The sequence below is a fragment of the Pangasianodon hypophthalmus genome, chromosome 16 (genome assembly GCF_027358585.1).
Source record: "Pangasianodon hypophthalmus isolate fPanHyp1 chromosome 16, fPanHyp1.pri, whole genome shotgun sequence".
Lineage (NCBI taxonomy): Eukaryota > Metazoa > Chordata > Actinopteri > Siluriformes > Pangasiidae > Pangasianodon > Pangasianodon hypophthalmus.
This window is the reverse complement of record NC_069725.1, coordinates 20,987,374-21,007,644: the sequence shown is the minus strand read 5'-3', so window position 1 is coordinate 21,007,644 and position 20,271 is coordinate 20,987,374. Positions and strand designations below refer to the sequence as shown.

General features: G+C 37.7%; 3 protein-coding genes across 4 annotated transcripts; 1 reads left to right on the top strand and 2 right to left on the bottom strand.

Moving 5' to 3' along the window:
* Window positions 1-44: 44 nt before the first annotated feature.
* cptp (ceramide-1-phosphate transfer protein) lies at window positions 45-2,661 on the bottom strand. Its single transcript, XM_026920955.3, has 2 exons — window positions 2,295-2,661; window positions 45-1,527 (listed from the first exon to the last, which is right to left on the bottom strand). The coding sequence occupies exons 1-2, from the start codon at window positions 2,405-2,407 to the stop codon at window positions 1,005-1,007; spliced, it is 636 nt and encodes a 211-aa protein (XP_026776756.3). The 5' UTR covers window positions 2,408-2,661; the 3' UTR covers window positions 45-1,004.
* A 217-nt stretch (window positions 2,662-2,878) lies between these two features.
* Window positions 2,879-16,679, top strand: ints11 (integrator complex subunit 11). 2 transcript variants are annotated; one of them, XM_053240737.1, is made up of 18 exons: window positions 2,879-3,238; window positions 3,850-3,947; window positions 4,093-4,166; window positions 4,777-5,005; window positions 5,185-5,283; window positions 6,459-6,493; window positions 6,573-6,711; window positions 6,802-6,866; window positions 7,177-7,366; window positions 7,462-7,545; window positions 8,733-8,822; window positions 9,269-9,431; window positions 10,157-10,267; window positions 10,918-10,979; window positions 11,134-11,276; window positions 12,296-12,425; window positions 15,569-15,627; window positions 16,590-16,679. In XM_053240737.1, exons 1-18 carry the CDS (start codon window positions 3,211-3,213, stop codon window positions 16,627-16,629), a joined length of 1,839 nt encoding a protein of 612 aa, XP_053096712.1. In that variant the 5' UTR covers window positions 2,879-3,210; the 3' UTR covers window positions 16,630-16,679. The 2 variants fall into 2 exon arrangements, with proteins under 2 accessions (XP_053096712.1, XP_026776044.1); XM_026920243.3 differs by lacking the exon at window positions 16,590-16,679 and having other exon boundaries at window positions 15,569-15,687.
* A 696-nt stretch (window positions 16,680-17,375) lies between these two features.
* LOC113530777 (lysophosphatidic acid receptor 6) lies at window positions 17,376-18,986 on the bottom strand. Its single transcript, XM_026921092.3, has 2 exons — window positions 18,724-18,986; window positions 17,376-18,458 (listed from the first exon to the last, which is right to left on the bottom strand). Exon 2 carries the CDS (start codon window positions 18,435-18,437, stop codon window positions 17,463-17,465), a length of 975 nt encoding a protein of 324 aa, XP_026776893.1. The 5' UTR covers window positions 18,438-18,458; window positions 18,724-18,986; the 3' UTR covers window positions 17,376-17,462.
* Window positions 18,987-20,271: the final 1,285 nt, after the last annotated feature.

The following is a 20,271-nucleotide window of genomic DNA, read 5'->3' as shown; positions in this document are numbered from 1 at the left end:
GATGTGAACACCCAACATTAAACAACAAAATTAACAAGACTGTGACTGGTTGAGTGATTTATTTTCTATTTGGTTATTTGGTCAAGTAAGATGTTTCAACTTTACATACAGAACAAACATTTACACATGAATAATGGTGTAGAATGAGTGATGTATCATTTACGAGTGAGTCAACTCTTTTAGGTGAATGTTGAGAGCTAACTGCCATATATATATATATATATATACAGCAGTAACCACTGCTTCCATGGAAACCATTTTTCAAATTGTAATCTGTTTGTTTGTCCAAATGATTCGTGTGTTTGCCTCTCAGCTATGTAGCTGTGTGTAGAGGTAAGTTTATTGTAGTTTATTAGGGGATGCAACTGGTTTTCAGGATAAATGGTAATAAATCTTTATAATGGACCATAGACACAACAGGGTACAATACCAATACATGGATTCTTACTGTTCTCATCAGTGTGTTTTTGTAGAATTTAGCTGATTTAGGATTATTCACATGGGTTTAATAGGTAGAGTATAATTTCACTAAACCATTTCAGCCATGGTCTGGCAAAGAAAAAACAATCACTGCTCATAATATTGGAAATTTTGTCCAGTTCAGAAAAAATGGCAATTATTCATTTGGGAATTGAAAGAGTTGACTCTGATTGGTGAGCTGAGTCAAATGATCTGATTCACTAAAAACTTACTAAAAAGAACTAAAATTTTTAAAAATAATGTACATTAAGATACACACGGTTAACATTTCAAATATGTAAAACATACTGTCTATCATAACTGTGCTGAATATATTTCACAGAATAGTGATTCAGGTACATTCAATATATCCCTTTTAACCAATAATAAATATGTGATTACATTCAAATTTCTTAATTTTATAATAATAAACTGTGATCATATCCCAGTGTATTTGGAAAGTTACAGGAATAGCAGGAATATATACACTACAACACACAGTAATATCAAGTAACCAAGGAATATGTCAAGTAGTGTAGAACCTTCTAGGGTAAGTCGAGCAGCTTGTTTTTTGCATACAGGTCTTCTGTGATCTGATAGACTTCTGAGATCAGAGGTAAAGCTTCTCCCAACAGTGTGATCACCTCCTGATGGCTGCCTGCATTCATCACCTCGAAGAATGCATCGCGGCCTGGCAGAGCGCAAAACGCCAATCCAGCTGCTTTCCGGATGATCCACGAGTGGTGCTGCGCCAGTGACGCATTATAGGCCTCGGAGCACATGACGGAGGTCTTACTGTCCTCAGTGCTGGTGCGCAGACTCTCCAAGAAGAGCTGCAGCCAGCGCAGGGCACGGTGGAGACGCAGTAATGTGCGGCAGCCCGACTCCGGATGGCTCCCTCGTTTGGTAAGATCCACCAGCTCATTGTCCAGCTCATACTTCACCATGGACTGGACGGTGAGGTAGTGCGTCCCATTCTCACCCAGCAGAAAGTTCTCCAGGATTTGGATTTTGCTGACTGCATCCTTGGAGATGAAGGAGAAGACGCTTCCCAGGCTGTTCATAAAGCTGGGAGAGGGGAAAAGAACATAAAGACATCTGGCTGATCTAATAATTAAGCAAATATCATATTTTCAGTTTGCGAGCAAAATGAGATGATGACATCCCTCCAATGCGTATTTGCATGGTGCCCTGCGACGGACAGGTTTCCCATATAAGGTTGTTTTCCTGCCTTGCACCCAGTGTTCACAGGATGAAGTGGTTACTCAAGTTGAATGAATTAATTAATGTTGGTCTTTCCAAACATTTGTTTAATTATTTTTGAAAGCATCTTGGCTTTATTAAATTTCTTTACATGTTTCTAAGACTTTTGCTCAATACTGTATAAACAAATGCACAGTTTACATCACAGGTGACATAAGCAATGTCTTCATTCATCTTCAGTAACTGCTTCATCCTGGTCAGGGTTGCGGTGGATCCAGAGCCTAATCAACATGAGGCAGGAATACAACCTGACACAAAGTGCTACGTTTGATGGAAACCCAGCCCTGCTTAGCAGCCTCAGCTCACCATCCCCACAGTGAAGCATGGTGGTGGTAGCTTCATGTTGTGGGAATGTACTTCATCAGCAGGGACTGTGAAGCTGGTCAGAGTTGAGGGCAAAATGGGTGAATGATATCTAAAATGCTTTTTCTTGTGTAAGTATACAAACACTTACAGTACAAACAATACTTTATAGTTCAAACACTGAGATGTATGAAAGTCTACATGCTCTATAACCGAATATAACATGACAATAATGCACAGGAGGAAACTAACTGGTGTACACCACATACCTCACAAGCTCTCGCCATCCTGATATATAGTACTTTATGTAGACTTCCTTATTATCACTGAGACATGACTTGAAGTTTTCCAGAACATTCCGTAGACTGAAAGAATCTGCCATTTCTAGTTATTCTAGTTATCTAGGTAATCCTGTCTTTGGAATTAACGAGTCAGAATACAAAAACACTGAACACTGAACACTATTATTTACAATTAGCTGTCAGAAACAAAAAAAAATACCTTTACAAAATCATTCATATCAGTTAATAAGCTAAGTAGCTACTCTAATAATGCTGTATAAACCATCACCAGTTTCAATTCAGCGTTGGATTATTTTCTTTACCCATATTCCGTATCCTTCTTCCGGATTAACAAATGGTTCCCTCCTCTGATTGGCCTGTTTTTCGTTTTATCAATATTCTGTCCAATCAATGCCTGGGTTTGAAAGAAGAAGGCGGGATTTATCAGAATGCAGGTGTAAAAGAAAGCACATATCCGAATCTGTTGTATGAATTCTTCCGGGTTTGAGAGCTGTACACCAATTAAAGTGGGCCGCGGTGTCACGTGTTGAAATTAACCAATCGGATTGTTTTTGGCGGTCGCAGCATTTGAACATCATGTCCGCTGAATTTTTTTTTTTTTATATATTTTGATGCTTTGTATGCATGTTCTGCTAAAGTAATTGCTTTTTTATGAAGATTTTATGAAGAAGTTACACTAGAGAAGTTGTGTATTCCTGAAAAGGTTTGAGGTTAAGTTATAAATGTAGTTAAGGTGAGGGTCGGTGCAGCGAGCAGCTTTGCTTGCACACTTCACAAGTCAAAGTTTCACTATTAGCTAGCCAAGTTACCCAGAAACATACACCCAGCTTTAAAACAAAGTTATTCAGAATATATAAACTATATATATTCTTCTATTTTTAAGATGCCGGACATCAAAGTGACGCCTCTGGGTAAGAACCGTGTGTTTCTAACGTTATACAGTATCACATTAGGTTCCTATGGATCTGTGTTCATAGTGTCTGGCTCAGTGTATTGTGAGGAATAAAACACTTGGGGGCGTGCTGTAATAGAAAAATCATCAACGACAGGGCGGTGGGATGCAGACCGACATCAAGCAGAGTCGCAACAAGTGTTTTATTCCTCTTATACCACAGCACTTTCCCATGTTTATTAAACAAATAACAACATAATGCTTTTTATTGTTGTTGTTATTCTTCTTCTTCATTCGGCTGCTTGTGTTAGGGAACACCACAGTGGATCACTGGTCCGCATATTTGATTTGGCACAGTTTTTACACCGGATGCCCTTCCCGAAGTAACCCTCCCCAATTTTATGTGCAACCCCAGTGCCTGGAGTCGGTTCCCTAGCCAGGAATCGAACCCGGGCCACGGCACCGAAAGCGCAGTGGTCTAACCACTAGTCCTCCGCGCTATGGTGTAAAGTCATTTGTCAACTGTTTGGCTGAATAATGGCTTCTAATCATAATTTAAACACCCTAGTTAGTGCATGGAGTTATTGAGGATACAGATATTAAGTGTTTAGCTGATGTTTTGTTTTGTAGGTGCTGGACAGGATGTTGGACGCAGCTGCATTCTGCTCTCTATAGGAGGCAAGAACATAATGCTGGATTGTGGGATGCATATGGGATATAATGATGATGTAAGTTACTGAACAGCAGAACACTCTCCCTTTTTTTGCTGATTTATCTGTTCACATTGGCGCAGAATTGAGACATCAATCTAAATTGATGTCTAATGGTGCAGAATGTCTAAACTGAGTCTGATTTCATATTTTCTCTTATTAGAGACGCTTTCCAGACTTCTCTTACATCACTCAGAACGGCCGCCTCACAGACTTTTTGGACTGTGTTATAATAAGGTTTGATTGTTGTTATTATTATTGTTATTATTATTATTATTAAACATAACAGTTGTACTTGCCCCATGATTAAGTGACTGTGGACTGAGTCTCACACACACACACACACACACACACACACACACATATATATACAATTTCGTTCCTGCTATCACTTTTATCACCATCACTAACAGCTATAACCAATCATTCTATCCTAAATCTCTCCGTCCTGAAGACTTTAAGACTTTCCCGTGGTGGAAAACTATATGTCTAGCACGGTTACAAAGCTCTGACACTGGAGACTCCTTCCAAAAAAATAAAAAAATAAACTGTCTTTACAGAAAACTTCACCATATCAATAATTACGCATGTTTTTTGTTTTTTTTTGTTTGTTTATATGGTGCATCTGCTGTATAAGTCCTTGTGCACATTTATTATGGTCACGTATAAGAACAACAGCATTATTTCAGTCGGAAACTACTGTAGAGAAAATTATGATCAGTGAGAATCAAGAATCAACAAAGCTGTGGTATATGTTCAGTAGTGTTGAAACACAAAAAAAATATGTTTAAATATTGATTCAGTTCTCTTTAGATTCAATCTAAATTCCTCTCGTCTTTACCTCCAGCCATTTCCATCTGGACCACTGCGGAGCTCTTCCCTACATGAGTGAGATGGTGGGATATGAAGGACCGATCTACATGACCCACCCCACCAAAGCCATCTGCCCCATCCTGCTGGAGGACTTCCGCAAGATCACGGTGGACAAAAAGGGCGAAACCAACTTCTTCACCTCACAGATGATCAAAGATTGCATGAAGAAAGTGGTGCCGCTGAACCTGCACCAGACCGTTCAGGTGGGTACCGACAAACACTGCGTGGGTCACGCTAAAGCTCATTTCCAAATGTGTTTGGTGAATATATTTATGATTTGTAACACATAGAGCACTGTACTATTTAAAACATCTTTAAAAAACGACAGCAATGAACATGAAGTGTTACTGAGGTCTTGTTTTGTAAACTTTCTCTCTTATAGGTGGATGATGAGCTCGAGATCAAAGCCTACTATGCAGGACACGTCCTCGGGGCGGCAATGGTGCTAATTAAAGTCGGCTCTGAGTCTGTCGTCTACACGGTGAGCGCTACACGCCTGTTTTTATCATTTTATGTTTATTTATTCATGGATGAATCAGATATGAATCAGCACAGAAGTGGTAAACAAGGTGCAGGATACATATAAATAAAATTAAAAAAAAAAAAGAATAATAAGGCCTAAAATAGAACCTTGTGGGATCCCATATTTCCCCCCATATTTTTAATGCTAACGAACTAGTGACCGTGTGTTAAGTAAGATCTTTAGGCACACACTTGTATCTAAGCAAACCATGGACCTCATTTACAGTATTAAACTGGATACGAGCAAATTTATTTGTCTGCAGGAGCATATACTCAAGTAATGTCATATTCAGGGAAATCCTGGTAGTTCAGGGCAATGTTCATATCCCCTGAGTTTGTCACTTTCTGTAAATTTTTTTATTTAAGGAGACTCAATAACGTAAACTTTGATCGGTTTCAAATCGATGGGTTGCGCAATTGTATACACAGATTGCGCTGTCAAGTTTAAATCTCTAATTTATTTCAATTACACGCACAAATTAAATGAATATTTTGTGATTTGAAAGAATACAATCCAAAAGAAATCCATAAATACAGACAGGTAAACTCTAGCCATTCAATTAGGACAAAAGTATTTGCGCCCTATAAACGGAGGACACCTTAGTGTGGAAGCTTTAGTGCACGCCACATTTTGGAGGCACTTTTTCAACGTTTAGTGTTCATCGTTCATCATTCAGCTCTCTGAGCTTTAACTTTTATGGAGTTTTGTGAGCGTCACTACACACATCAGCTGTACCATGAATGCGTTTGGTCACTTACAGGTGATTGGGTTTTATCAAAATATGCATGCAAGCCTAACCAAATCAGCATTACCAAAACATGTTAGTTCTGTTTGGTCTATGAAAACATTTACACACAGCTATATTAAATGATTAATAAATGAGGTCTGCTGTTTTCAAACCTGTCTATTAAGTGAGGAATAAAACACACTGGGTTGTGCTGTTATAGGAAAATAATCAACGATGGGGAGGTGTGATGAATCTTGGATTCATCTCTGATTCTAATATCTCATCTTCAATATAGACTTAGAGCAACTGGGTTATATACTTTTAAATAGCATTATGTGGAGTCTTTCTGGCTTTTCAGAGTGTGTGTGTTTCCACTCTGTGTACGTTTTAACTTGTCTTTATGCAGGGTGATTACAACATGACACCAGACAGACACTTAGGGTGAGTAGTTTATTCATTTGTAATAGTGGGGGAGAATTACAAGTCATACCTAACGGAACATCATAATAATTTTCTCCAGAGCGGCCTGGATTGACAAGTGTCGTCCAGATATTCTGATCACCGAGTCGACCTACGCCACCACGATCCGCGACTCGAAGCGCTGCAGAGAGAGAGACTTCTTAAAGAAAGTGCACGAGACCATTGAGAGAGGAGGAAAGGTCAGAACAGCAACGTAAATACACGAGCAATCGCATGGTCGTCACTGTATACACTATGTGCTTTATTTATTTTTTTTAATGATTTGACAGGTCCTCATTCCAGTGTTTGCTTTGGGAAGAGCTCAGGAGCTCTGCATCCTTCTGGAAACGTTCTGGTGAGCAGTGAAGCAGTCTGGCTTTATGCCCACACAACACTTTTGTGATTATGAAATGTCAAAACATTAAAATACAGGAATCCCCCTAAAACCCCACTGGTTTATTTTTTTAAATGAATGGGTGTATCGGGGTAGCTGATCTTTAACGAGAGAGAAATTTCTGGTAATTATATACAATGTTATATTTATCCACATGAATGATGAACCATTTTTTAACATGATAATAATTAGCTGTAAATATCTGACCTCCGAAGCTAAAGTTGTTTCTAATCCGTATAAGCAACGTGTTTTGTTTTTTTTTTTTTAACAGGGAGAGAATGAATCTGAAAGCACCCATATACTTCTCCACGGGCCTGACGGAGAAAGCAAACCACTACTACAAACTCTTCATAACATGGACCAATCAGAAGATTCGCAAAACCTTCGTGCAGAGGAACATGTTCGAGTTCAAACACATCAAAGCCTTCGATCGCTCCTATGCAGACAATCCCGGACCCATGGTATGATTTTTTTTTTATTTTTTATTAATATATAGAATGAAAGGAAGAATGAAAGCCTTTGTGCTGATCTGTAAATCCGGGTCTGTATGTTTCAGGTGGTGTTCGCTACTCCAGGGATGTTGCACGCTGGCCAGTCGTTACAGATATTCAAGAAATGGGCCGGAAATGAAAAGAACATGGTGAGAGATTTTAGTGAAGTAGGACTGCACGATATACAGTACTGTGCAAAAGTTTTAGACACCCTATTTTTTTTTTTTAGTACAAACGTTGTTATAGATTTTTATTTTATGACTTCTACGTTATTGATTCAGTACAAAAACAGTTTAGATTTCCAAGCATTAGTTTTCCAGCACAAAATTAAATGTTACAGAAAAATGTTTGTATGTCAGTAAAGAAAGCAGCATATTACATAAGAGACACTTTTCAGACAAAAAAAGCATAATGAAGGCTGCTGGGTTTTGCTGCAAAAACAAGAAGCAAGTGTGACAATCGTCAAAGTCTCCAGAAGAACTGTGGCTTCTTCTGTAAGATGCTCAGTAACACTTACAGCTCATTTCCTTATAAAACTGCACACACTGCACCTGAGACTACTTTTTTTTTTTTTTTTTAAAGCGAAGGATCGTCACACCAAATATTGACTTTGTTTCATTTATTACTGTTTACTGCTCTTTATAGAATTTTTTTAATGTAGAAGCATTTAGTTTCATTCTTTTTGAAGGCATCTTTGCTCTACAGCATTTGTTTGCATGTGCCTAAGACTTTTGCACAGTACGGTATGTTTGATTGTTATCGCGATATTTGGGTTTTGTAATGCTTATACCACTGATCCAGATCAATATAATATGTTATTTTGTGGAGGCTTTGATGAATCTCTTAATCTAACAAATAGAAAACTGCTCAATGCAATGCGGTTCAACTTTGAAGCATTTCACGTCACCAGTGTGCGTTTATGATATACACTCATTTTCAGTCCCTTCATTTCTCAGCACATAGGGCCACTATTTATTGTCGATACTTACATGGGGAAAGTTATGTGTATTCAGAGTCCATTTCTGCACATGCTCAAGTCAGTTTTCTGTGAGGCTGATTCAGATATGCGTGTAGTTCACACCTTTGAGGTTGCCAGATCTTTCAAGAATAGAGGTGTTTGTGCTTTATGGTTTCTTGTTAACATGACAAGCTGCATATTTTCATTTTATTAAAATGCAAGAGAGAGGAAAAAAAGAAACTGGTGAAGAGAGAACTGTTTATAACTGCTGTAATTATTTTCCTGTTTTATGTGCTATAGGACATCTACTCCATTTCTGTAACTTGGTTTCAGGATGCGAATTCTATCTGATTTTTTTATTTATTTATTTTTTGACAGGTCATTATGCCAGGGTACTGCGTGCAGGGAACAGTCGGCCACAAGATTCTGAACGGCCAGAAGAAGCTGGAGATGGAGGGAAGAGCCACGGTAATGATGCAGTTATCTTCAGTGCTCTGCTTCGTGCTTTAGCTGCTGGCTTTTCACTCACTCATGCAGCTCTTCTGCACATGACAAGACATTAATACACACACACAGCATCTGATCATACATATCATACATACACAGAAGGCACGCCTGCCACATTTGCACATGCACACGACACTTCAGCGTACATATGTATATGTACATACATATACAGATAAATACATACTCATTTGTATTTTTAGTATGCTATTGTTTTGTCTGCACTCTCCCTTACTCCTATACCCATTGTTATATTGTGTGTATAGTCCATTTATTGTTCTTGCTATGAATGCGCATGTGAAAATGAACCTTTGAAATCTTGCTTGAATGTTTGTGAATCTCAGAAGATTGTGTATGTGTGTGTGTGTGTGTGTGTGTGTGTGTGTGTGTGTGTGTGTGTGTGGTGACAGCTGGAGGTGAAACTGCAGGTGGAGTACATGTCGTTCAGCGCCCACGCCGACGCTAAGGGCATCATGCAGCTGATCCGCATGGCCGAACCTCGCAACATCCTGCTGGTTCACGGCGAGGCCAAGAAGATGGAGTTCCTCAAGGACAAGATCGAGCAGGAGTTCAGTGAGTACAGCACACACATTCTACAATGCAACTTTGCATTAACATACCTAATTTATACACTTCAACCTAAAGTAGTGTGACAACTACAGTTTTTCATTACATTTTCTTTTATCAACTATATTTACCTAACAAAAAAGAACTGTGAGCACCCCTTTGAGAACCCAATGCCATCACTGGCACCCAGTGAAAATGACTTGACGACGTAGTCGTATAGTCTATGGTAAATGTTTACAAAGGGTACTTTTACAGAAAGGGGCCATTTGTCAACCACAAACCTTTTCCCCGAACCCACTGGCAAACATATGAGATTCACTTTTACTCACCACTAACTGCTTCAAACAAAACTCTCTATTAACATATAAAGAGAGGATGCCATGCACTTTTTTCAATCCAGTGACAAAATAAGCCTTTTTGGAGCAAGATAGACTCAAGATTCTGAAGCTTGTGGCCAGAAAAGTGTACAATAAATATCAGATGCTCTGTGGATCTAAGGCTGTATTGGAGGAATGATAAATTATACCTTGAAGTCTAGACACAACTAACTGTTTTGTGCATATTATTATATCTATTATATATATTGCTGGCTCAGGTTGTCTTGTTTGAATCCTGTACTAAGGTGTGTGGTCCAAAAGCTTTGGCCTCAGGAGTTAATCACTTAGTCATTTCTTGATATGTATTGCTGCTTTGCCTTGCTCTCATTGATGTTCCTGTTTCTCTCACTGCAGATATCAGCTGCTTCATGCCGGCTAACGGAGAGACCACCACAGTGACGACCAACCCGAGCGTACCGGTGGACATCTCGCTCAACCTGCTGAAGAGAGAGATCAGCCTGGGAGGTGTTTACTTAACACGCCGAGCTAGCACGCTTACTCAAACTGTCCCCAAGAATTAACATACTTACTAAACTGAAATTATTCCAGTAATAATAGCCAAGCCATCATATTTATTCTAACACCAAACTAAACTAAAACAGTAGCTTAACTCCAACATCTCACTTAAACTAAGTAGCTCAATTATTTAAACCAACAACAATAATCATGCCCGTACACATAACAAGACTAGAGGCTGGATGTGTTGACAATTCTGTTTGTAATAGACAATCTGTTGTTTGGCATTTGCAGGAAATGTGAATTTTACTGATGCACGCTTTGACAATGGAGCTTAACAGGCAAAGCTGACAAACTGATACGAACTGATAAAGGACACATAGATTAAAACCTCATAAGCTCTTTACATGCTATTAGCAATGACAGTTTGAATTTGTGGTGAATTTTTTAAATATAAAACCAGCTTTACCACAGCATTTCCAGGTTTCACTATAATGTGCTAAGTCTGAGGTGATTATGGTTACTCACTGTCTTCAAGCAGTGTCCTTTAAAAAGTCTAATTCATCACAAGTGATGGTTCAAAGGATCTAGGAAATGCTTTAATGGCATCAAACAATTAGTGACGTTTAACAATCTTTTTATTTTTTCACCCGTGCCAGGTCCTTTACCCGACCCTAAGAAGCCGCGCACCATGCATGGAACTCTGATCATGAAGGACAATGTAAGTCAGATTATTATTAAGACCTCTTTACCTAGTGACCTTTGCTATATTTTCCTTTCTGATTATTGATTTTTAAGATGACTGTTGTTACTCATTCCTTGTGTGTGTGTGTGTGTGTGTGTGTGTGTGTGTGTGTGTGTGTGTGTGTGTATAGAATCTGAGGCTGGTTTCCCCAGAGCAGGCTTTAAAGGAGTTGGGACTTTCTGAACACCAGCTGCGTTTTACATGCCGTGTGCATCTGCAGGACCCTCACAGCGACGCAGACACTCTCACTCGCATCTACAGCCATCTCAAGAGGTCTCTCTCACACGCTCACATGCACACACACACGCACACACACACGCACACACACACTGCTTAAATTGTAAATATTTTGATGCCCCTCCAACACACAGTTAGGTTAAATCCTAATTCAGTTTGTTCACTATATGTGCTCACTGCATAGGGTATAATGGAATAATGTTGTGGAGAATGCTTTGAGATTTAGTGACTCTTATAATAGGTTACTGTAACTTCTTACATACAGTAGGACTGTTTTTTTTTTATACTTAATTAGAAAATATACAGTGTCTTGCATAAGTATTCACCCCCCCTTTGACCGTTTCCACAATTTACAAGTCACATCCTACTGAAATCTACTGAAAACTGAAATCCACTAATTGTGACTCCATTTTGTGTCGCACAAAATGTAAAATTCAATAAAGTTAGCAAAATTATTTTCAAATAAAAAAAAGGTGTGATTACCTAAGTATTCATCCATGTTACTGTGAAATTAATTCTGGTGCAACCAGTTGCCATCAGAAGTCACATAATTAGTTGAATGCAATTAAAATGTCACATGATTTCACTATAAACACTACAAAATGTTGAGAAGTTCAAGGGGGTGAATATGTGTGCAAAACACTGTATGAAAATAAAGAGTTTCATAAATGGCATTCACTTATTCCGTGCACCTTTTCCTACATCGAAGCCTTCGAATAAGTAAATACATTATTATAACCATTTGAAAAGTATTGAAACAATGACGTTCATTTTGTCTGTACTGTATACACACACACACACAGCCGAACACATTGTGTTTTTGAACAAAATAGTTTTTTTTTTTTTTAGCACTAAACACAGGGGGGCTTTTTTCCATCTCTAAAGGAGAATGTAGTGGTTTACTAGGTGACTCATTTCCTCCCACATCTCGTGATGCCTTTCCAATTTTCAAATGTCATTACAGCGTGTGAGGTACAGTGTGTTTGTTTTGTGGATTTTTTGTGGGTTTTCTATCTGCACTTAATTGTAACCCCCTTTTCCTTGCACTTGATTAGCATGCTCAGAGGTTACTCTGTGCAGCACCTTCCCGATGGCACCGTTATCGTCGAGTCCATCGTCCTCAAAGTGTCTTCGTCCACCGACGACCCCAGTCTTAAAGTTATCCTGCTCTCCTGGAGCTATCAGGTAAATGTCAGTGAGAAGCACTGATACACACACACAAACACACACACACACAGAAGGTATGGTCAGGCACATCCTTATAGGTGAACTAGGTGATTACTCAGAGCGAAGGGGTGACAAACTACCAAAATTGATGTTCGCTATTACAAAGGTGATTGTGGCGTATGTAATTTTACAAAGTTTACTTGCATCCTGCAACATGACAAATCACAAGGCAAAAAAAAAAAAGTGTTGCCATGACATTCTTGATCTAAAGAACCGACCTGAAAAAGGAAGTGAATTGAACTTTACAAGTTTTAGAATTCAAAATTTGAGGATACGAAAGAGACACTTATGAAGGCAAACGGTGCGCGTACACATTATTAAGGAATACTTACATCACATTCAGAAAGGGAGATGCAAACTTCTGCATTTCTGGTCCCACTATACACTCACCAGCCACTTTATTAGGAACACTGGTGCACCTGCTCATTCATGCAGTTATCCAATTGGCCAGTCGGGTGGCAGCAGAACAGCAAAAGAAAAATCATGTAGATACAGATCAGGAGCTTCAGTTTAACATCAGAACGAGGAAAATATGATCTTCGTGGCATGGTTGTTAATGCCGGATGAGGTGGTTTGAGTGTTTCAGAAACTGCTGATCTCCTGTGATTTTTCACGCATTTCAAATAGTCTCTAGAGTTTACACAGAATGGTGCGATAAAAAACAAAACATGTGGGCAGAAAGATCTTGTTGATGAGAAAGATCAGAGGAGAATCGCTAGACTGGTTCGAGCTGACAGGAAGGCTACAGTAACTCAAATAACCACTCTTCACAACCGTGGTGAGCAGAAAAGCAACTCGGAATGCACAACTCATCAAACCTTTAAGGCGGATGGGCTACAACAGCAGAAGGACCACATCGGGTTCCACTCCTGTCAGCCAAGAACAGGAATCTGAGGCTACAGTGGGCTGAAGATTGTGAAAATATCAGCTGATCTTTATGCATTTTATGCATTGCACTGCTGCCTCATGATTGGATAAATGCATAAATAAGCAGGTGTACTATTCCTAATAAAGTGGTTGGTGAATATAAATCAAATGTAAATAGATTAAAGATCCATGTGAGGTGAATTCTTTTTTTTGTTGTTTTTGTCAGAATGAAAATGAGAGAACAAGGAAGCAGCTTTAAATTTTTTTTCTTGACACACACTAAAATAGCAAATCAGTTCATTTTTTTTTTAATGATTATGTAAAAAAAATATATATTGACTTGCTTTTTGATTATTTTTACTTGTTTCACTACACAAAGGCTAGATATTCATATTGTCAAATATCCAAATATGAAAAAAATATCTATATGAGAATCACTGCGGTACATTTCAGCATGAACAGAGTCAACCTGGAAGCAGAAGTAGGCAATTCTTCAGGTTATTCTCTGGTTAAGATCTCAAAGAACCGTATTATTATCTTTAGTTTTCATGCGAGATGATATAAAATTTTGAGTGATTAAAAATATTTTTAAATTCCATCAATGGAAAATTGCTCCTTCCTTCCTCCTCCAGCACACGTAGAGAATCGAATTAGCAAAACATCTGTGGAGCTTGGAAACTTTAAAAAAAAAAAAAAAGTATTTACAAATGTGACTTTTGCATAGTTGAATTATCACATCACATTAAATGTGTTTTTCCTGTGGTGTATTTAATACATTTACATATTTGCCAGTGTTTTTTCTTTGTTTTGAACTTAGTAGTGGAAATTTGAAATTACGGGTTATGGGTTTAACTTTATTTTTTTATTTATTTATTTTTTTTTTAATTATTATTATTATTATACATCAGAACCCTGAACACAAATCTCGAGAATACAGTTTTTCAGTAAATTCGCCCACGGGACTGCTTTTCCCCATGCTTTGAGAGTGGCATGTTCTTACTTAAATAACAAGATTTCTACAGTCACACTAGCTGCTTAACAGGAATTTAGCAATTTCAGTAGAACATAAAATTGTAGCTGGATCATAGCTTCTTTTTTGACTCCTTGTCTCAATGAAAAAAAGAATTGTATTTACATGTATATAATTTAAATATATAAAATTCATATTGTCAGCTAATGGCTTTAATAGCAATCTTTAATCTACCCTCTTCTTGCTAGTAGCTACTCTGTAATCACTGATACGCATCCGGGTCATTCAGGATCTTTCATTCATTTTAGCCCCATAGTGAAGCTGAAATGATGGAAAGCAAGCAGAGGAGAAATGTGGGTGCTTTTTGTCATATTTATTTTTTAAATAGTTTTAAATCCAAACTGCATATATTCATTTTGAAATGAAAAAGGAAGGAAGGCAACATACACAAATCCCTAACATACACTGATTTTGTTACTTAAGATAATAAAAGTATTGTAATAAAAACTAAACCAGTAAACGCCTGGTTGGTATTTTTAAGTGTACGTAGTTTTGCACTCAAGTTCCATTGCAGTGTGTGTGTGTGTGTGTGTGTGTGTGTGTGTGTGTGTGAGTGTGAGTGTGTGAGTGAGTGTTAAATTGCCATGACAAATGTTCCACAATGGTAAATCTCGAGTGTAACCCGTCACCCAGGTGGAATTTACAGTGTACCCACATAATAAACTATTTAACACTCACAGGCCGAGTTTAGGAACAGATTTAAGTCTGCAGTAACTCATCTACTTCATTGTTTCTCATTTTAACACCACAAATATCACACACCTGCACTCATTCACACACACACACACACAAGCATCTTTATTTAGCTGCAAAAGCAATTACAGTACAGTTGAACAATCATTTATTAGGGCTAAAGGCAAAACAATAGGAGTGAAAATCTTTGAAAAACATTTTGTATGAATAAACAATAGCTTATTAAACGTATTTAAAAAATGTTTTCTGCATAATCATACATAACATTTTCATTATTAGAGATTAGTGCAGAATGTACTAAATTAATAAAATTATACAAGTATTTATATAATAAATATAGTTGATATGAATATATATTAATATATAAAATTTATAATGTAATGTAATATAAAATTTAATAATATATTTATTTATTATAATGTAAATATCTTGCCATCGACACTGCTGATTTTCTGATTTTTTTTTTATTATTTTATTTTTATTTTATTATATTTATTTGTTATTTTTTTAGGACGAAGAGCTCGGCAGTTTTCTTTCTAATCTGCTGAAGAAAGGACTTCCCTCCGGATTGTGAGTGTCGACTAATGTTGTTCAAAATGAATGATTAAACCTTTTGTAAAAAAATAAAAATAAATAAATAAATAAAATAAAATAAAAAGAAGAAGAAATCTCACTTCCCCAGAATGTGTTTAAAACATAAATATGTACAGCCTCTCTACACTGTAAAACACTACAGGTACAGGTTAATTTTAGGATCTGAAACCAGTGTGTGTGTGTGTGTTTATATGCAAGCACACATTTGCACGCCCACACACACACACACACACACACACACACACACGTGTCTGTGTGTGTATATATATATATATATATATATGTGTGTGTGTGTGTGTGTATTTACACACCTACTAATGTAATTAGTATGAAATGTTGCAGTAAATATATATATTTATATATATATATATATATTTTTTTTTATATATATATATATACATATTATAATATATATATATATATATATATATATATATATATATATATATATATATATATATATATATATATATATATATATATATAAAACTATACAGAAAATATATTCAATATTCAAATGTCACATTCTCTTTGACAAATTCACTGCTCACTTTCCACTGGGCTTTTATTTTTATACATTATATATACAGCTATGGTTTGCTGTGGTAACTATGGCAACAGAAGTCAGAAATCCTTATCTGGAGAGAGTTTAGCCACAGCATACAATACATTTTTATTTTACACCCACAAAGATTGGATCAAACAAAGTTTCTAGATAAACAAGAATTCCACCATTTCATTTTATACACAACGTCAGTGCTTGGGAATTAAAATCAGATAAAATGTTTCTAATTAAAATCTTAAGATTGCATGGTGGATTCCTCTGTCTAAAAAAAACAACAACATCTTTTCAGTTCTGTTATCATGCATAACGTTTCCTTTTCTTTGACTAGCATAAATGTTTCCATTGAGGAATAAACTCTTTCCCTTTCCTGCAGTCCAGCTGCCGTTTTGGAATTGAAACCCCTCATTAAATGAAGTCCTGTCTACCATTCGGTGAGATTTTCATGGTTGTAGATAGAGTTGTTACAGTGTCACAGTTTCAGTGGTTCGTCACAGTATGATTGGATGGTTACCTCACCGCTGACTTTTTCTGATTGACTTCTGATTGAAATGCATTTCCATCTCTTGCCATTTACCCAGTCAAGTTCTTAACTCCAGTGGTTCTCATCCCATTTGTGTCTGGCTATAATGCCTCAGAAACATCGGCTGGATTTCACAACCCTTCCCCTGGACAGAAATCATCCAGAGCACCTTGCTATCTCTGCTGCCGCTGCTAGCATGTTTATAACTGTAGCATACCCAATGGCGATGGCTCTCAAACACAGAAGACCACAACATGGCTGACCAGACGTAAACCATTAAACCAAAAAACTATTTTTGGCTAAGCAGCGCCGCACAGTGCGCTCTGTTTAAATTTTTTCCTTTCCTTTCACACACTCTCTCTTCAGCGTATAACAACATGATAACTACTGACAGTGTATGAAATTTCGTGGAAAAGTCACTGGATTTGATCTTTTGTTTCTTTTTTTTTTGTTCTATATATACAAGAGAGGTTTCATAATTAATTTTTCCTTAAATTTTCACCACCAGCTTGTGTATGTGTGTGTGTGTGTGTGTGTGTGTGTGTTTTATAGTCAATTAAGATTAGGTTATCATTTAAAACAGTAACCCCAGTAGAATATTTCACCAGAAAAAATCCTTCCAATGCACTCCTAAGCTTTATGTCACATAGATGCCCCTCATCTTCTCCTGTTCATTTCTTTGTCATTGTTTATTCTTAGAAATCTCGATAAATGGAGTTTGTTTCTTCAATGAGCTTGTAACCTCTCTGAGATGGCATAGACGTCTCTTTTCTTCCTTGGCTTCAGCCGCTTGAAGTTCCATTTGCAGTTCAACTTGCAGTGGCTGGTGGCGAAGTAATAAAGCACAGGGTCGAGTAGGCTGTTCATGCTGACCAGCGCCATGGTAACACGCCTTGCTTTGTAGATACCATCAGCTAGCAAGCAGTTATGGATGACCTGAGTTCGCAGCAGCAGGTGCAGCAAGTACACTAGGTGGTAGGGCAAGAAGCAGAGGACTGTGATGGCCAGGATGGTGTAGATGATCCTCAGGGCACCGCGCGCTGTTCGCGTCTTGATTTGCGCGATCCGACGCGCCACCACCGGGTAGAGCACCAGGATGATGATTGAGGGAAACAAGGCGCCAAATACCAGGCTTAAGGCGCTGTACAGAACCAGATTTGTCTTCCAGTCACTCTCTGAAAAATTCTCGAAGCAGCTTGTCCGCCCATTGGTGGTGTGGCTATCTGGAGACGTGAACATGAAGGCTAAAATTGCTGCCCCTCCAAACACCCAGATGAAGGTGGACACGGCTCCAGCGCAGCGTGTGTTACGGAGACGCAGGTACATGTGGGGATGCGCGGTGGCCAGGTAGCGGTCCACGCAGATGCAGCTCATGAAGGCGATGCTGATGTAGACATTGGCGAAGAAGACCGTACCCGTCATACGACACGCCACATTCCCGAAGGTCCAGTTGTTGCCATTGAGGTGGTAGTGAATGCGGAAGGGAAGGACACACAGGAAAATAGTGTCAGCCACTGCGAGGCTGATGATGTAAATGCTCGAGGGGGACTTATGCTCTGTTTTGAAGATGAAGATGTAAAGGGCTCCCAGATTCCCCAGCAGACCGAACACCATCACGAGGATGTAGGTGATGGGGAAGAGGTAGAACTGGAAATCAGCAGTCAACTCGGCATCGCATGAGATGTTGTTGGAAGTGTTCATCTTTGGAAGTTTTTCTGATTTCTTTTATAAAATTAAGGCAAAAAATATGTACATATAGTCAGTCTCACTTTTGATTTAAAAATTTGTAACTTTCTTTAGTGACTGTATAGTGATAAACTGATAAGTTTATAAGCCATCTTCTTTCTGTTTGACTCTCAACTCTAAGATCAGATCTGCTGCTATACGATAATTGCAACATCCATTTTAGATCCTTATTTAAACACTAAACCTTAAAATAAACAGAATTTTTAATATAAAATCCACAGAAGAAAACAAAACAACTTACCACGTCTTTTTGAGTTTTTGTGTAAATCAGTCCTTGATAACGCGATCTCCAGACATGTGCCTTTTTTCCGTCAGTCTCGTCAACCGTCTCACTCAGACACTAGTGGAAAACTTTCTTTCACCTCTGTGGTTCTCACTGAACATAAAAAACATGAAGACAGGAAGTCATGAAGCAAATGTTCTTCCCCCAGCCTCTGGTTTATAAGTCACACTCGGAAATACAGAGTTGTTATAATGATGTTTTGACGAGGGACCTACACCCACTGGGGCTGTACTGTAGATTTTATACCCAAGTAATTTTTATTTACTCACCCTGTTTTGTGTCTATAGCTCTGTATGGGCTTGGTTTTGTGGTCAGTTGTAGAGCTGACAGGGTGCAATCGGATGTGCTGCAAATTTCTGTGGGTGAGATTAGATGACTATGTTACATTATTCACATCACCCTAAGCTAAAATATGCAAAGAAAAGAATGTACAGTGCCTTCCAAAATTATTGGCTTTACCTTTCATTTAAAAAAACATACACAAATGCGATTGTATAAAATAAACATTACACACAATAATTGAAGTTTTCCACTCAAACAATAATAGACATTATTACTATTACATTATTAATAACTAAAAATGTTGTCATTAGAACTAGTTTTTTTTTTTTTTTAAATAATCATATTTTCTCTAGAGAACATGTACCAAAATTATTGAAACAAATTATTAGGCAATATTTTAAATAAAGGCAGACTAAAGGGTAATTGTGGAAAAACTTAGTTATTTTATAATTATATATATATTTTTTTTTTTACAATCGCTCTCATTCCCTAGGAGCTCTTTGGCTGTAACATGAGCGATATGATTACATTATTCTATTATTCTCGTTCATTATTCTCGTTCTAATGCGTTATTGTTTCTATCCTAACGGCTAATACATAGTGACTTGTAAGGCAGACGCTCCACATAATCTAAGACTAATAATAAATGGATTTGTTGTCTGAAAAGAAACAACAATGATAAACAAAGAATGGTGTGAGAGAGAGAGAGAGAGAGAGAGAGAGAAGGAGATGCTAGTGAGGGAATGACTGTTTGTAGCTGCTATTATGAAGGTGAGAACAGGAAGTAACTTGTCTCTCAGGTGTTCCATAACATTAAATGTAACTGTAAACTGTTAAAATGTGCAATGTGTCCGCATTAATAAATTAAACATTGTAATCCTTGGCAAATCACTGTGGTATAACACACTCTAGACCGTGCTGTTCAGTGAAAATAATCCACTTCGGTATGGTAATCACCATGTCGTAAATTATTTCTTTTTATAATCACACAGTCTGGAGTGTGTTATTCCTTACATAAACAATTACAAATTCCAATAAACACAATAAGACCATAACAAAAAGCGTTGCATGTCCGAAACAGTTTGGCAGCACAAAAGGGGCCTACAAGGATATACACCGTTCAGCCATAACATTAAAACCATCTGCCTAATATTTTGGAGGTCCCTTGTGCCGCCAAAGCAGCTCTGACTCGTCGAAACATGGACTCCGCAAGACCTCTGAAGG

Excerpts from the sequence above, each read along its gene's own strand:
- cptp (XM_026920955.3), bottom strand. The coding sequence starts at position 2,407 with ATGGCAGATTCTTTCAGTCTACGGAATGTTCTGGAAAACTTCAAGTCA. Across the intron at positions 1,528-2,294 it reads GGATGGCGAGAGCTTGTGAG|CTTTATGAACAGCCTGGGAA; the intron begins GTATGTGGTGTA and ends CCCCTCTCCCAG.
- ints11 (XM_053240737.1), top strand. The coding sequence starts at position 3,211 with ATGCCGGACATCAAAGTGACGCCTCTGG. Across the intron at positions 5,006-5,184 it reads ACCTGCACCAGACCGTTCAG|GTGGATGATGAGCTCGAGAT; the intron begins GTGGGTACCGAC and ends TCTCTCTTATAG. Across the intron at positions 6,712-6,801 it reads CCATTGAGAGAGGAGGAAAG|GTCCTCATTCCAGTGTTTGC; the intron begins GTCAGAACAGCA and ends ATGATTTGACAG.
- LOC113530777 (XM_026921092.3), bottom strand. The coding sequence starts at position 18,437 with ATGAACACTTCCAACAACATCTCATGCGATGCCGAGTTGACTGCTGAT.